The 16,997-nt window shown below is 40.9% G+C and overlaps 1 protein-coding gene across 2 annotated transcripts in view; it reads right to left on the bottom strand.

Annotated features, from left to right (window-relative positions):
• LOC134530600 (diacylglycerol lipase-beta-like) overlaps positions 1–16,997 on the bottom strand; it is a 148,796-nt gene that overhangs the window by 14,150 nt on the left and 117,649 nt on the right. For both annotated transcript variants that reach the window (XM_063365582.1, XM_063365583.1), the window contains 5 exons: positions 14,902–15,114; positions 9,523–9,632; positions 7,841–8,044; positions 2,309–2,455; positions 1,975–2,143 (listed from right to left, as the gene is read on the bottom strand). In XM_063365582.1, coding sequence (XP_063221652.1) covers positions 1,975–2,143; positions 2,309–2,455; positions 7,841–8,044; positions 9,523–9,632; positions 14,902–15,114 — 843 coding nt within the window. The remainder of the gene's footprint in view (positions 1–1,974; positions 2,144–2,308; positions 2,456–7,840; positions 8,045–9,522; positions 9,633–14,901; positions 15,115–16,997) is intronic.

Here is a 16,997-nt window from a genome sequence, read left to right as displayed (position 1 = left end):
ATAAACATTTCCGGGGCTTGTTTACTACCTCACGGCAAAAGTGGTACAGGATGGTTCACGTAAGTTTTGGACCACTCGGAATTCCTCGGCAAAGATTAAAAATACGCTAGCTGATTTACTTTACTATTTAATGTTAAAACATTATACCAAAGTAAAAAGATGAACGTGTATAATACAATGAATAATATTACGTCTGTAGGTTCAATTGTAACAAAACATTTATATGTCTCCGCTTGTCAACACACGTGAACACGAGAAGTGTGCAGACGGAAATGAGTGAACTACTCAAGGTCACCAGACTTCCCCCCTTTCGGCTTAATCGCCCCTCTCATCACTGGCGCTTATATTCCACTCCTCCCGTCTACCCGGGTGTCTTGGTCGCATATACTCGGCTCGCCTCTCCCCTCCCAGCGCTTGCCGTCAACCAAGACTATCCAACATCAATCCCCAGCCGAGTCACGCTGGATAATGTCGCTGGACGGTGGGCTTTATCGGGTCCCCTGTCCGATGCTTTATTTGTGGGTTAAAAAAATGTTAAGAACTAGTGTTTCAGAAAATAACACTGGGCTGGATTGGACCATAATTTGAAAACACTACAAGATAGAGGAATAATGTACGGATATATCTTGTTTAGAATTTCACTGCGGACATTTTCTACGCCTAGGCTTTTTTCTGCCCGATGCTTAGTTTGTGAGTTACAACGCAAAATTATCCTAATCGGCTGTCAACCATTTATTGCATTATTATTACAGTAGAACCTCGTTAATCCGTGACGCGCTAATTCGGGAATCGGATAATCCGGGACGATTTAAAAGTGCAGAAAAAAAAAAGAGAAGTAAAAATTGTCAGCGCTTAAAATTAACGTCACGCGGGCCGGCGGCCGGCAAACACTACAAGCCATCACGTGGGCCGCCAAACTCTGCAACGCTGTTTGTACCGACCCTTTGTGTCGCCCCCCTTTCAGCTGTCACATTTGTCACTCTTTAAACTTGAGGGGGATGTCCTGACTTCTGCTTCCCGTCTCCCTTTGTTTGTTTCCACCCGCCAACGCACGGCAGGCGCCTGGCGAGTGACGTGTCTGGCTGGCATTCGGCTGGACGAAGTGGGATGAGTTTTTTTTTTTTGGGGGGGGGGGGGGGGCTACCCAAAATTTATGTGTGCAAGTTCAGCACGATCTTATCTTTCTCTCTTCGGCTGTTGTAAATGACCGTGAACTAATGGCTAGGCAGTGCCGTATTTTTTTAAGCCGAGACTAATTCGAAGAATTACCGTGAATGGATTATCCGGGTTTATTACTTTTTTTTTACAGGATTTTAATCATCCGGGCATCGGCGGGTCCCAATTAACACGAATAATGGAGAGTTTACCATTTTTTATCCATCTGCTGCCAAGGCGCAGTAAGCCTCGGGAGATGTTACGTCACATGACCTTGGCCTTAACCCAGCTGCACGCCGGTGTCTGAGAAGCTTGACAAGACCTTCCGGGCTTTTAATCGCTAGTCCGTGAAATTCTGTAATCCGTGATTATCTCGGTCCCGACCATCACGAATTAACGAGGTTCTACTGTTATTGTTATTATTATTATTATTCATTTCTGATTGGGGGACATGGTTTGACCCGCGATATACCCGATTCCGCGATCTATCGGGGCGCGGTATACCGGGAGTTTACTGTATTTTCGAGATTCTACCGCTAAGGGAAAGTTATGTTTACAGTACAAAAAAATCATATCTCCAAAAGAAAATTAGGAGTGGTAAGAAACTGAGTGTGAATAACTGAAATAAAAAGTAATGTAGCATGATTTTTTAAAATTTATTTAGGAATTTAACCGCAAAGGGGTGAAAACAGGATTAAGTTAGTAACCAAACATCGGCCAAGTACAAACAACGCAAAAGAGCCAGGATGGCGACAAGAGGGAACCAGCAGTGTGAGGCACAGGAGGGAGGGCCCTAGCTGCAGCGAGCAGGCGCCTCACCTGAGGCAGGAGCAGCACACCAGCTTGCCGGCGAGGCGGCACAGGCCGCTGAAGGGCCAGCGGTACATGACGAAGGGCCACGAGTACGTGGCTGTCGAGTACTTGAGGTAGTGGAGGGCCAGCTCCAGGCTCATCCACGACGGTGTGTCCTGCATCACCTCGTTTATGTCTGCACAAACATCTCCCATCCTCGATACGCTGCACTCAAGACACGTTAGTTTCCTAGAAAAGTTTTTTTTTCTTTCGGGAAATTTATCAAAATGATTCAGGGTACTACCTCCTTAAACGTTCCATCGTTATGAGAGAAGTATGAGAACGGGGAGGGATGCCTCACCAGTGGTATAGCTGGGCTCGTCCGCTAGCAGCTCGTGTCGCCGGTACTCCCTCGCCTCTCGCTTCTGCTTCACTCGCAGCAGGATGAAGCCTGCGATGAAGTCGGACGGCACCAGGTCCGTGCCCCGGAACAGGCAGCTGAACAGCGCTGCGAAACCGAGCACTCTTAGCACCACAGGGGTGACCAGGTGGTGGTCTCACTCTCCTGCCCCTGCTGTTAACAAATCCAGAAGAGCTGAGTGCACCTACGCAGAAGTAGACCGCGGACAAGGCTGCTCAGAACTGAATTGTTGGGGTCAACATATACATACTGTACTTGCAAACATGTGACAGCTGTGACTACTCAGTATCAAAGATTCATGCAGAAAAAGAAAATGGTGGAAGTTTTTTTTATTTTATCTAAAGGACTTGGAATAGGACCACCCATTACCACAACTTTTACCACAACAATGCTTACTTACCACTTGTCCAAGAAGAGAGTTTTGTTTGTGGTATAAGTTATCAAGAAAATTACAGCTGTAAAAAAAAAAATTCAAGTAAAATTAAGACATAAGTTATAAGGTCAGCTCCTTTCGATAGAACTGAAGAATTATGCTTGCTAGCAAGAATATTTTCAAAAAGGTTTTTGCATTATATAAGACAGATAAGACAGTCCCTGTGAACCTAAATAAATCAATAATCAAGGCATCGGACCAATTTAGTAGAAGTCCTGTTTGATAAAATATAAGTTTATTCAGGTGATCACTATTATGATCTAATTTTAAAAAATGCATATATCCAATAATAATGTTGTATATTGCATGAAAACAACTATATTATTTCACTTTATTTAAATGAACTAGTTGAAAATTATAAATTCTAAATAAAATTAACAAAAGCCACATTTTTAATACCTCACAAAAAAAATTTTAGTTACAGGTATCATTGAAAAAAATTCTTTTACTGTGCTATTACAACCACACTCCATATAAAATATATACCAAATTAATGTTACATTACCTAAGAAAATATTTATTATGCGTAATAAGTTAATTTATTCTGGAAATCTTTCAGATACCAGTAAAATAAATAAATTATACTGCCTTATCTAATAAACTGTTATTATAACTGTAAATGAATCAACACTGGTGGCTTTAAATTAAATTTGTAAAAAAAATTGGTTTTGTATTTAAATTTACGTAAATGAATCAGGAGTGTTAAAAGCATTCTATTACAAAAGTATACCATTAGATGGCATCAAAACATAGGATCAAATTACACACAGAGAATCAAGTTGCCTAGTCATATTTTAGGAGATAACCCAAAACTAATTTCAAGATATAGTGTTCAAATATAAGTTTGAAACATGCCTTGATAAAGTTCCAAGGACTGCAGAATGAACCTGAATGAGCATACATCTAATTATATTAAGTTTGCGCAGGGTGTCTACCAGATCTAGTAAATTAAATTCCCTGATTTTTCCAGGTTTACTAAGTCTAAAACTGAATTTTTCCAGGTTTTCTTTAACACAATTAAAACATTACACGAAACTGAAAAAACTGCATAACAGTGCATTGACGGGTTTCAAAGTATTTCAACTCACTTAAATTAGTAAAAAAATTACCTTCTTCCAGACGTGGCCAAAGTGACTCTATTGATAGCAAATAAAACACGCTGCTACAAATATTTCACACAATTACTTTTGCAAAAACATTAGTAAAAGGAAGCTCCCATCAATTTCGCAGTGACTCAACTTTTGCGTCTATTGCACTTGCTTCAGAACGAGAAAATCCAACACTCGAGCCTTCTTCAACTGCAATGCCTTGATCTCCTTCTTCTTGTCTGTAGCTTCCTTTTCTTTTTGTTATGTTTGCAGGGCTTCCTTACACCTACAACTAGCATTTCTTACATACTGTAACATGGACTTGATGATATCAACATGCTCTACACCTCCAGAACGTTGAAAAAAGTCGTACATCTGTCTTTGTGCGATCAGTATTTCTTCCTGCAAGTTTTCAGTCAGCAGATTAGAATTCACTGAAAAAACTTTTTCCAATGATGCATTTCCATGGGAAAGTACCAACATCATCCTCCAACATCATCCTCACAAACTTTAGAAGGCCTATTTTGGCAGCTACTGTATTTGCCTTAAGAAAGAGCATCCATAAGTGATCAAGGCGCCCGTCTTCTCGAGAAAAAAACGAGAACAGTGCTTCAAAATCTTGCGAGGAACATACCAACCGATATAATCACTCAATGTTATCAGCTTCTTGTCCTGATAGCCACCTGTTTTGAAGACAACATTCTAAACTGTACTTCACACGCTGTTTCCTCACACCTGAATTTAAAGCCACAGACAGACATAAGCAGCAAATTCTCTTGGTAAATTTGTACTTCAGGGGACTTTTGTCTTGTCTCTTTCTTGATGGCATGGCATACTGCATAACCCAACTTGATATTGTTAGCAGTCAATAGATTTTCCTGGTTATCTACATCCAATCGAGATACATTGCCATTCTCCCTAAAGTGCTTCAGTACCTCTGGTTTCAAAAACTTTCCTGCCAAAGCTAATAAAATGTGAGTGAATCATAGAGAAAAGGTGCCATGGGTGCTTCATTTTGGAACATTGTGAGAAACAATTCCAGCTCTGATGCCAAAGAGTGGAAGAGTGTCAATTTTACTTCTAGAAGATTATCTTCAAAAGCACTTTTCACCACACTGAAAGAGACGGATGAAATAGAAACTTCACTAACAAATTTCTTTAGGTGGGGTAACGTTTTCATGGCACGCTCAGCAACTGCAGTATTCCATCGAATTGCACAAAATTTCTTGGAAAAAAGCTCTAATCAAGTTATTCTAATGTAATCTGCCCTCCTTGCAGGTACATGCTTAAACAAATAGTAACTGTGCCTCAAAAAACTAACAACGTCCTATTGTGTAGCAGAAATTCCAGTTTTGAAAGCACCATGGACGGTATTTATTTATTCAGTTTTTGATCTGTAGATCCCATATGGAGGTAAGGACTCCGGGATATAGAGCAAGTCAATTAATACAAATATATACAGATATAACATACTGTACAACCACAAAAACTAAATATTACAGAGTACTTTTACATTTCAATAGTAAGAAAGAGAGAAGAAAAAAAATGGGTACATAAGGAATGGTATAAACTCAAGTCTAAGGCTCAGAGCGAAGAGTTAGTTTACAAAACTCAATATTTTTCTCCTCGTTTTGTGATGGATTTAAATAAGATTTACCGGAGTTTAGTTTTCTTATCTGTTATTAGGTCAAACAATTCTATCAGAGAGTAGGAAGGATGTTCTAACAGAACTTGTTTGATTGTTCTTTTGAATATACATAAATTAGTTATATTTGTGACATTTTGTGACAATAAGTTGTAAATTTTTATGCCTACGTATGTAATTTGTGCCCCTTTATAATGACTGGTATTATGAACTGTTATCCTCAATTTATTGGATTTTCTTGTGTTGTATAAATGAATATCTAGATTTTTTGAAAATAGAGTTTCTCCTTATGTATGAATAAGAGTATTCTTAATATATACTCGTTTATGACTGTTAAGATTTTAAGTTTTCTGAATTTTTGTTTACAGTGAGCTGATATTTTGACATGTGTCATTATACGAATTTTAGAATTGTTTCAATTCCCACTGAGTTTCCCCAGATTTCTATATTATATGTATGAAGCCCACAGCTACCAATTTCTGGCAAAGATGGCTTCACCAAAAGTGTCTGTGATACGTATTTCCAAAGCTTACAAAAATGCCCAGTTTATGTTGAGGGCATCCATAGATACTTAAAATTAAATGCACCTGTTGGTATAATCCGAACGTGGAAAGCAAATGCTGCAGCACGTCACATCAGCAGGATAACAGACCAGCTTGAACCAGTTTGTATCACGTGATTTGACGCCACTTCCGAATCCGATGGAAAATAAAAGAAAATGGACGTGGGAACGGTTCTTTATTTGCCATTCAAAAATAAAAATGGGAGGGGATACACTTGATGCTACGTCAATGCAAGCTGATCAATAAACAACCTACCAAACAAAAATTCCCTGATTTTTCCCTGATTACAATATTCCCTTATTTTTCCAGGTTTTCCAGGGTCGGTAGACACCATAAAAAGGAAGAAAGTATGCTGGAATCACAATTGCGCTGTAGATGCAAAATAATATATACACTTTTAAGCAACAACATTCGACACAGCTGTGACATCATTTGTGGAATACAAATATTTCCTGATTAAATATGAACATCTGGAATTGGTTTTTGAATTATGGTTAAACTGGAGCATTGGTAATGCAAATGTATTTAATGTATTTGAGCTTTTGTTTACAATAATCAATCGAGAAATCTTTTACGTATGCTTTTATGCAATGATTTTTCGGAGCAAAAATTAAATTTAGATTAATTTTTTTTCTAAAACAAGTAAATTAAAACCAACTTGAGAGATTTTATGGCTATGTGTTGTGAAAATGTAAAGACGCAAGAAACTTTTCATATATAGTAGCTGGTTTCGGTTTTATGCATCATTAAAACGTAATGTTCATAAAATTTCAATATTTTGATGTCGCATCATGTCACAAAGGCTACTCTAGGTGGCATAATTGGCATCATTGGCATCATACCCACTCCCCTCCTTTCCTAGCTTTCCTAAAGCCAGTAAAATAAATTAAGTACAGCTAAATTTATGGCCAATGGATATGCAAGATTAGAGAGTGACCTTCCCTTCCCATAAAACACGTACGGTTTTACGACAATCATTCATGGTGATAGTGTAAGGCTACCTTCTTAAGTATCAATAAATTTTCTTCTAAGAATTTCAGTTCTTGAAAAAGCATTTAAGGCCCTCGGTTACCCGAGCACACACACTGTGTGCCAAGCTTCGGAATAAACCACGCAATTTAGAAACTGCTCAACATGTCCGAGTAATTCTGTTTACGAAAAGCATTTACTAATACTCTGAGGGCGTATGAGTAGTTTTGTCCCGCATTCCGTTTTTAATTTTTTTTTTTTTTTTTAGGTGTGTGAAAATGGTTAAATACCTAAACAAGTGCATTCAAAATAACTTTAAGACACGAAATGCCCGTTTATCCTAATTTCCCCGCCGTATTGAGTTATGGTCACCGCTCAAATTGAAAAGTTGTCTTGTGCACGACGAGAATACTGCGTCTTTGGAGGCGATACCGCGGCCGTCGCAATTATTTATCATCCCGCATCACTGACACAATTGCAGCCCTGACTAGGTGTCTTTTTTTCCCAAGCTTTATCCAAAACACATTGTTACGGCTAGCTCCCTTCGCCTCTCCACCCACACTGTGATGTGGCATATGGAATATTTGGATAAAATTAAATATTGAATTCATACTAACATGAAGTACTTATTCATTATAAATAATGCTTGCTAGCATTCAGACATACTCTACTTCTCTTTAAGCATTCATTTGATGTGGAATGGTGATTACAATTGTACTTCGACAACTCTGTAAAAACAAGGTGCCAAGAGAACAAGTGCGGAGGCGGACTGACCGGCCACCTGCTGGAAGGCCTCCTTGCAGAGGCGGTCCTTGCGCACCCAGCAGAAGGCCCACTGGAAGCGCCACATCCACAGGCCGGTGACCCGGCGGTGGTGCGCCTCCTCGCTGCTCAGCTGAACCGAGCCCAGCGGGTCGAACACCAGCGCCAGCCCGAACACCGTCACCGCCAGCAGCAGCCAGTTGAACAGCACCAGCGCTGCGGCACACGCGCACGCGCCGCTCGCTCGCCGCACGCCCACCACCCACCACCCGCCCCCCGCGTCCAACCGGGCGGTCCGGGGGTCCTAACCCGGAACACTTTTCAATATTAGTTAATCAAAGTAGTTTTTTTTTAATGCAATACAACACTAAAATACTAAACAGAGTATTTCACTTTAAGGGCAATTAATGTAAACTGACAATTTTTTTTTAGATATTGTGTTTATTTATTGTTTGTTATCTCTTTCCTCTCATCCCCCCTCCCCCCTTTTCCCAAAGAGTTTGAAATTCGCCCCCTAAAATTGTTCTCAATGGCGTGTTTTTCTGTAATGGACATGTCCATCGAGAGGAACCAAGAGCCCTGGGACAAATTATTTTGTTGGGCTCCCTCCCTTTCGTTTTAATGTCCATAATTTTCAATTCCGATATTTCAAATTTAAAAACAGTAAATGTGTGTCATAACTTTTAGGGTTTCCTATGGTTTCTTATAAACAATAGACTCATAATGTTTGTTATATCTGTGTAAAAGGAAGCATTAGAACCTTAACCGGGGCCCCGGAGATCAGGCTCCCCCATCTCAAGGCCTCTCTCTTGACGGCCATGGCTGGACATAACTTTGTATTCAGGTACAAAAGATTTTTTTCTGTGTATACATTAGACATGTACAAGACACGGCACACAGGTTCTGAATCATAATATTGTTAACACACTTATGTCTCACGTGATTTAATTTTTTTTTCTTTGAGTACTGAAGTGCTAAAAGATAGTGACGAATAAATTGGTATTTCGTTGACATTGCGTCGTTCCTTAGACTTCCCATGACAACAGAAATCCACTCAGTGGTCATAATCGGAAAATCAAAATTATTTACCCTTCCACAGGCCCCATACAAATAGAAATGAAAAATACTGTGTGTCTCATACATATCCCTTAAATGAAAAAAAAAAAAAAAAAAAAAAGCACCGAGATCAAACTTTACAGCAAAAACTAATGCTACCATTTTACACATAGGTATACGATCTACTTATTTATGTTTCCAAGAACGTCAACTAGAATATCACATTTTTATTCCTACATTTCCAGCAAATTAACCAATGACAGTGAATATAGGACCACATAACACATACAAAAAAAATGGCAAATAATGATGGGGGGGGGGGGGGGGGGACTAACGTAGCTGTCTAGTCTGAGAAATACAAAGAAAAGTGATGAAAATGTCATTTACAGTGGCTACGCAGAATACACTAAGGCCGATGTCACACGATGCGTTTCTGCCACTGCAGTTGAAACTTCCGCAGCGTTTTTTGGCTCAAAATTTTCCTTGGAGTGCACGATGTAGGTATCTCTTTTTATTTATCAAAATCGAAAATGTTAACAAATGAGCTAAAAAAAAAAGTACCACAGAGTAGAAACTAGCAACCGCTCCTGTGTGACACCGGCCTTAGAGGAGCGTGAATAACTCGGAACGTCACGCACTTTCAACCACAATCACAGTGAAGCTCTCCTCGCCACACTCGATGATGCTGCTGAAGATCCACAGGGAGCCGAGAACGTTCCACATGATCTCCGGGACGATCAGCAGGATCCTGAAAGATCAGAGAGATCCATCACGGAAGTCGCACAGCTTCATCGCGCCTGGACCAGTCAAACAACACTACCGCCATCTCGTTTGTTTGACGACACTAAATAAATGAATGCCCTCTCGCTGCTATGTGCGAGGACTTTCATTTGTTCGTGCAGACAAAGAAAAGTTTTGGGTGAGTAATAGGTAGGGAGTGGAAAATTCGTGGGTTCAACGACCTCCTAAATGGACTCCTGAGTCCTCTGGCAATTGTGGCATTGTCGTGAATTCTTTGTGTCCTTGACTGATGATTTCTCACTTACTCGCGGTCCTCCAGATAGATGTGGGCCAATCGCTGTAGCAGCATAAATGTACAGTGGTTGAAATTTTAACCTACCGCGAAATAAATCCGCCAATTATTCCGGTCTCTAGTAACAGGGCTGTATTTTACAGGAAAAGCCTGGAATGCTCAACTTTCGAACCAAGAAGAGCACAACAGAGCTGGCATGTTTACTTGCTGTTGAATATTTTTAATTTCTTCGTAGACTGCACTGCCAGTGGCCATATAAGGTTTTCTGATAATCTCGAACAAGAATCCGCCAGCAATAATACGACAAATCAGCAAAAGGCTTCGTGATAAAAAACTAAGCGGCAGGCACAGAATAAAAAAGGTAAAGTAAAGTTTACCCATTTTAACATACAGTAACGCATATAAATGCTGAATATAATGGAACTGCTAACATTACAGCGAACTTCGAACGACTGTATAACTGACAAACACTAAATGATGATCAATTATTATCCATTCCAAAGTAGGAAATCGATCCATCATCATTTTGACCTTGCCGAGAAGGCATTGCATGCATAATCAACAAGCACTTGTGTATGTAAAGAGCTATCAATTATTCACAAGAAAAACTTCTAATGACACTGAGCTTCAGGAACACTCAAGGCCAAATTGAGAGATTTCTTTTTCTTTCTAAGAATACACAAGTAATGGCGAATTTAAGTATTGCCATGACGGTAAATTTTGTTTTTAACAGTTGCTAGTTGCAGTTAATCACTAGCCAACAGCTTCGCGTTCCGTCACGCTTATTAAACTAATACTACTATACTATCATACTTTCTTTCGTTGCGGATGTTGGACAGTGGAAAGGAACGAGACTTGGGAAGACATTGGAATTGCGCCAAACCCCGGGAATATCATAGCGCTTATGGCAAGTTCAGAGACCAATTGTAAGGCTGTAATGCGATTTGCGGAGGACGTCCTGAAGGCCAAGAAAGCTAAGGAATAAGAAACGGCGGGCGCTTAACAGCGTATCTAGGATCCGACTGAAGTAAAGCGAAAGCGGTTTCCGGTCTGGCCCCCTTTCCACGGGAAGGGCAGTAAGAGGTTGTTTTTTAGTGGGTAAAAATCCCACACTACCAACATTATATTCCATTTATCATCTTCGATGGTGTCTTTTTGAAGATTTTTCAACTTATATATAAAAAAAAAAAATTGCCAGTCATGGGGACTGTCAACAGAAGTGAAAACTACTTAAAACTTTGTTTTTAAATGTGCAATATTACATAATTTCTACGTCAAATCTACGTAAAAAATGATTTTGGTATTATATCAGTACGATGTCAGCATATAATTTATCCTTACATCATTTTTTAGTCACAACAGATGTCAGTGGTATGTCAAAATTACGAAAAAATTCATTACCTAGCTATGACTTACACGTGATGTCAGACCTACGTCATATATTCACGTGGTCAATTGAACTTCACTTACTGCTACTACAGCCATGTCGGTAACGCGAACTCACAAGATTTTACCCATCCAAAAAGAGTCCAACACGCACATGATACAGTTGAGTATATGCAATGTATTAGTGTATATATGCGTATGCATGTACACAGGCTGCTGCGTGTCGCCATTCTGGCACAACACGTCACTAGCATGTCGGTGACGCGAACCCATAAGTTTTGCCCCTACCAAAAATCGCTCAACGCGGCTAAAGAAGTTTTCACTTCAAGAATTACTAGTGGTTACTTTGTAGGGCAGAGTAAAGGTGAATAAGTGGTTGAATAACCTGCTATTCCCATTGGCGTAGCTGTGTTCATAATGTTGGGGGGGACAAATGATGATTTTGATGTCATGTAAACCCATTCCCCTATTACTAAGACGGGGGGTCGGGGGTCCTCCACCGGAAAATTTTGATTTTAAAAGTGCAAAATAGCGCTTTTTAAGCAGTTTTTGTATCTAACCATTGGATACATCGATGTTAAAATTATTATTGTTTCCTTAAGATAAAATTTGATGAGTGAAGAAATTACAAATAAAGTTGGGCAGAATAATATTTTAAAATAAAAATATCACGGTCTAGAAAGTTGGGGGGGGACAGTCCCCTCCACCCAAAAAGTTCAGGGGAACACGTCCCCCCTGTCCTCCCCGGTTCCTACGCCCCTGGCTATTCCCAATACTGCTGACACGTAGGACGACCCGTGTCCGTGCGCTCACCACACAGGCTAGCAGACGAGAGAGGGAATCAGCAAGGCACGGGAAGGGGTAGACCGGAAGGCAGGGGAGGTAAAAACACGCATTAGTCGTCCCGCTCACGAGCCCCTGGGGCGTGACGCAGAAGGCCGACCGCGACCAAGCGCGAAGCGTGCACACACACAGCGAATTGGCACAAGTCGATGCCCGAGCTGTCCCTCCACCAGCCATCGATACTGGAATCACAGTGGCGCAACGGGCCCGACGCGACGCGACAGCAGGATATCAGCATTGGCTGTTTTCACCCGAGCGCCGAACAAAAATAAACAATTATGTATAACATGTTTCTCTGGCCGTTATACGCCTCTGAAGCTGGAGCTGAACTACTGATTTATTACAAATAACATAAAAAACAGTATTTAAAAGTTTAAAAAACAAGCGTTTGGATAGTGTTTAATTAGAGTTCAACAACCACCGCTAAACTTGACGCTATCGTAAAATATTTCTTGTATACACTAAACATACACCAACCATCAATGTTTAAAAGTTTTTTTTTTCTTTTTAAGTTATGCTTCTTTAGGCGCGTTATAAAAAAAATGAGTGAATTTTTTCGATGCGCGTACACTAAGTGATAGAAATGGTGTTTATACACTTTATCAAGTGTATTTTCAAGTGTAATTATATAAGTTTGGTTATATTTTCATATGTATAATTTATCTGCATTATAAATTACATTATTATTTAAACAATAATTAAAATTAATAAATTAGAATAAACATTCAGCAAATTTATTGATTTTCATAATTAATTAAAATGTATCTCCATTATACTTATAAATTTAATAATTAATTTCATACAGTATTAAATACTTAGTATTTATTTTAAAAAAATAAATTGATTTAATCTATACTTTCCCAACTGTATTTATAATATCATTCCAGTAAAGAAAACCTTAAAAACACAATAATAATATATTTGCCAATGCATCAATTTAACTATCTTTCGAAAATCAAACACTGACACGCATTTCAGTAACGCCGCGCCAACGACGCGATGGAAATAGAAAACCTTTCTATTCGGAAAGTCTTGTCACGCCCGCCATTCTGTCGTCCTGACGTCTGAGATGTGTCGAAGTGATTGGTTAGAAATTTTTGCATCGCCGCGCTATTGCTATTCCAGCATCACTCGGCACCGAACGAGGGAGCGCAGTGCTATGCCCCTTCCCTAGCAGTCAAGAGGGCCCGGGTTAGAATCATCCTGATTTAGGTTTTCCGAAACCACCCAAGCAATGCAGGGATGGTTCCCTTTTTAGGCCATTACTGATCCCTTCAGTCCCTCAGACTTGTGCGCACGCTGGGTCTGAATTCGACCGTCTATCTTCGGCTGCAGGTTCATCGCGAAAGTATAAGTTGAAAACATACATACGACTTAGTCTGAAGTTCTTTACAGAGCTGGTATATGCCTCAAGCTGAAGCTGAACAACTGATTTATTGTAAATAACATAAAAAGTATTCAAGATAAAAAAAATAACCAAGCATAAATTAATTGAACAAGTTCTACAATCGCCGGAATCTTGTCGCTATAGTGAAATGGTTTTACTGAAATAATTAGGGGAAAGTCCTTATTTCCCATAATTTTTTGTAAAATAAAATATATCAAGTAATTTTTCAAGGCTGATTATTAGTACAAAACTAACTTATTCATAGGCGTATAATTTACGTAGCAATGAGCGCCACTAAATTGCAGCTTCTAGCATACTGGGTTCTGCATGTTAATAATACACCTGCAAGATGTTGATGACTAGCATTTCTTCGAAAACCGCTAGGGTTATCTTCAATCAAACATCACCCAATAGTTTAGTGTTTAATTTGAAATTCTTTCTCTATTAGGTATCAGCTCAAGTTTGTCTGTCTGATCCAGACTCGCACTGCAGCGCTAATCCGTCAGTGATGGTGTGGATGTCAATGAGACATCATTGGCTAACAAGCAGCCAATCTGAACCTGCCATTAGCCGGCTGACAAAGCTGACCTTGCAGCAAGCAAGGAGGTTAAACCCGTCTACCTGCTACTTTAAACTGGACAATATACTTAGGGGATCAGGCAAAAAATTATAACGGGATGGGAAAAAAATAATTAGATTAATACCAGATCCTTGTTGGGTTGTTTCGTGTTCCACGTTCCCTCCAGAATAAAACACGTCCATTATCAGGTTCCACACTGAAGCGCGACTCATCGGAGTCCACTCCACGATGTTCCTCCGCCCAGTTTCTACGGGCTGTACTATTGACGGGATACACAACACGGACCTACGTGCATAAAGCCCACGTGCTTGAAGACAGTTTTAGATGACACCCTGCGTTCTGTTGATGTTTGCAAGGCACATTAAAGTAGCGTAGCATTCTGCATCCCCTTTTCCGACGGGCTGTCAATAGACGCTGCTAGCTCATATTGCTGCTGAAAATACATTTTGCCTGAAGCCCCAACTCTTTTTGCCTGATGCCCTAGCTCTTTTTTCCTGAAGACCCAGCTCTTTTTACCTGATGCCCCAGCTCTTTTTGCCCGATGCCTCAACACTTTTTTCCTGATGCCTCAACACTTTTTTCCTGATGCTCCAACTCTTTTTGCCTGATGCCCCAACTCTTTTTGCCTGATGCCCTAGCTCTTTTTTCCTGAAGCCCCAGCTCTTTTTACCTGATGCCCCAGCTCTTTTTGCCCGATGCCCCAACACTTTTTGCCTGATCCCCTAATTCTTTTTGTGTGATCCTCTTATCCTTTCTGCCAGTGCGTTTGAAACAAAAGAAGCACTGACTTGGTCGCGACGATGGCGGGGACGAAGCGGCGGGCCTCGGTGTCCATGACGGCACCCTGCGCGCTGCGGTTCACCAGCACCATCAGCACGCACACGATGGTGCCCAGCAGCGCCAGCTTGCCGGCCAGGTAGATGCGCACCAGGTCTCCGCCCCGCGAGCACTCCCATGTCGCCTCGTAGTAGCGGCAGAGCACCACCGCCACGAGCACGAGCCTGCCGCACACGAGACCCGTGCCTCAACACTACTGCATGTACCCACACTCGCACTTTGGCTAATTTACCTGAGTTTCTTTTTTCTTTTCTCTGTCCCATCCAACTTTTTATTCCGTCTTACCGGTGTATTTTGCAAACTGGCCGATATATTAAAATACACATTACTACAAAACCACGCTTCAAAAACATGCATAAGGTGCAAAATTAACTATAAAATGCTATTCTGCACATAAATTCACAGATGGGAGCAACAATTAAAAGCTGCCAGTAATTATCTCATCACCAAAAACTTAACGTAAAATTGGCAAAAATACACTTCCGGTACGAGTGTGAATGTGAGAGAGTGAGAGTGTGTGAGTGTGAGAGAGTGTGAGTGTGAGAGAGTGAGAGAGTGAGAGAGTGAGAGAGTGAGAGTGTGAGAGAGTGAGAGTGTGAGAGAGTGAGAGTGTGAGAGAGTGAGAGTGTGAGAGTGTGAGAGAGTGAGAGTGTGAGAGAGTGCGAGTGTGAGAGAGTGCGAGTGTGAGAGAGTGCGAGTGTGAGAGAGTGCGAGTGTGAGAGAGTGCGAGTGTGAGAGAGTGCGAGTGTGAGAGAGTGCGAGTGTGAGAGAGTGCGAGTGTGAGAGAGTGCGAGTGTGAGAGAGTGCGAGTGTGAGAGAGTGCGAGTGTGAGAGAGTGCGAGTGTGAGAGAGTGCGAGTGAGAGAGTGCGAGTGAGAGAGTGCGAGTGAGAGAGTGCGAGTGTGAGAGAGTGCGAGTGTGATAGAGTGCGAGTGTGAGAGAGTGCGAGTGTGAGAGAGTGCGAGTGTGAGAGAGTGCGAGTGTGAGAGAGTGCGAGTGTGAGAGAGTGCGAGTGTGAGAGAGTGCGAGTGTGAGAGAGTGCGAGTGAGAATGAGTGCGAGTGAGAATGAGTGCGAGTGAGAATGAGTGCGAGTGAGAATGAGTGCGAGTGAGAATGAGTGCGAGTGAGAATGAGTGCGAGTGAGAATGAGTGCGAGTGAGAATGAGCGCGCGTGAGAATGAGCGCGCGTGAGAATGAGCGCGCGTGAGAATGAGCGTGTGAGAATGAGCGTGTGAGAATGAGCGTGTGAGAATGAGCGTGTGAGAATGAGCGTGTGAGAATGAGCGTGTGAGAATGAGTGTGTGAGAATGAGTGTGTGAGAATGAGTGTGTGAGAATGAGTGTGTGAGAATGAGTGTGTGAGAATGAGAGTGTGAGAATGAGAGTGTGAGAGACAGAGTGTGAGAGACTATGAGAGTGTGAGAGACTATGAGAGTGTGAGAGACTATGAGAGTGTGAGAGTGAGTGAGAGAGTGTGAGGGTGTGTGAGAGAGTGTGAGGGTGTGTGTGAGAGAGTGTGAGGGTGTGTGTGAGAGAGTGTGAGGGTGTGTGTGAGAGAGTGTGAGGGTGTGTGTGAGGGTGTGTGAGAGAGTGTGAGGGTGTGTGTGTGAGAGTGTGAGGGTGTGTGTGTGAGAGTGTGAGGGTGTGTGTGAGAGAGAGTGTGAGGGTGTGTGTGAGAGAGAGTGTGAGGGTGTGTGTATGTGAGAGTGTGAGGGTGTGTGAGAAAGTGTCTGTGGGGGGGGGGATACCTTTTGGGATAAGTTAATTAGCTTAATATATAGGGTTAAATAATGAAGATTTCTTTAGTTTCTAAAGTAATACTGTACAGTTTACGTAAAATTTATAAATATTTTTAATTATAGTTTTTGTTCTTGTTTAACTATATTTTTTTAAATTTACATTTGTATTGTATTTTATATTTCTATGTAAGAAATGATACCACCTTTTAAGAGCACATGTTTAAAAAAAATTATTTATTATATATTTTTCCCCTTGTTAAAGTGTGAGCTATTTTATTATCTTAGTCTTTTTTTAAGTGATCACTTGTT

Source organism: Bacillus rossius, chromosome 3 (genome assembly GCF_032445375.1).
Source record: "Bacillus rossius redtenbacheri isolate Brsri chromosome 3, Brsri_v3, whole genome shotgun sequence".
Lineage (NCBI taxonomy): Eukaryota > Metazoa > Arthropoda > Insecta > Phasmatodea > Bacillidae > Bacillus > Bacillus rossius.
Note: the sequence above shows the minus strand (reverse complement) of the source record. Positions and strands in the feature narration are given on the sequence as shown.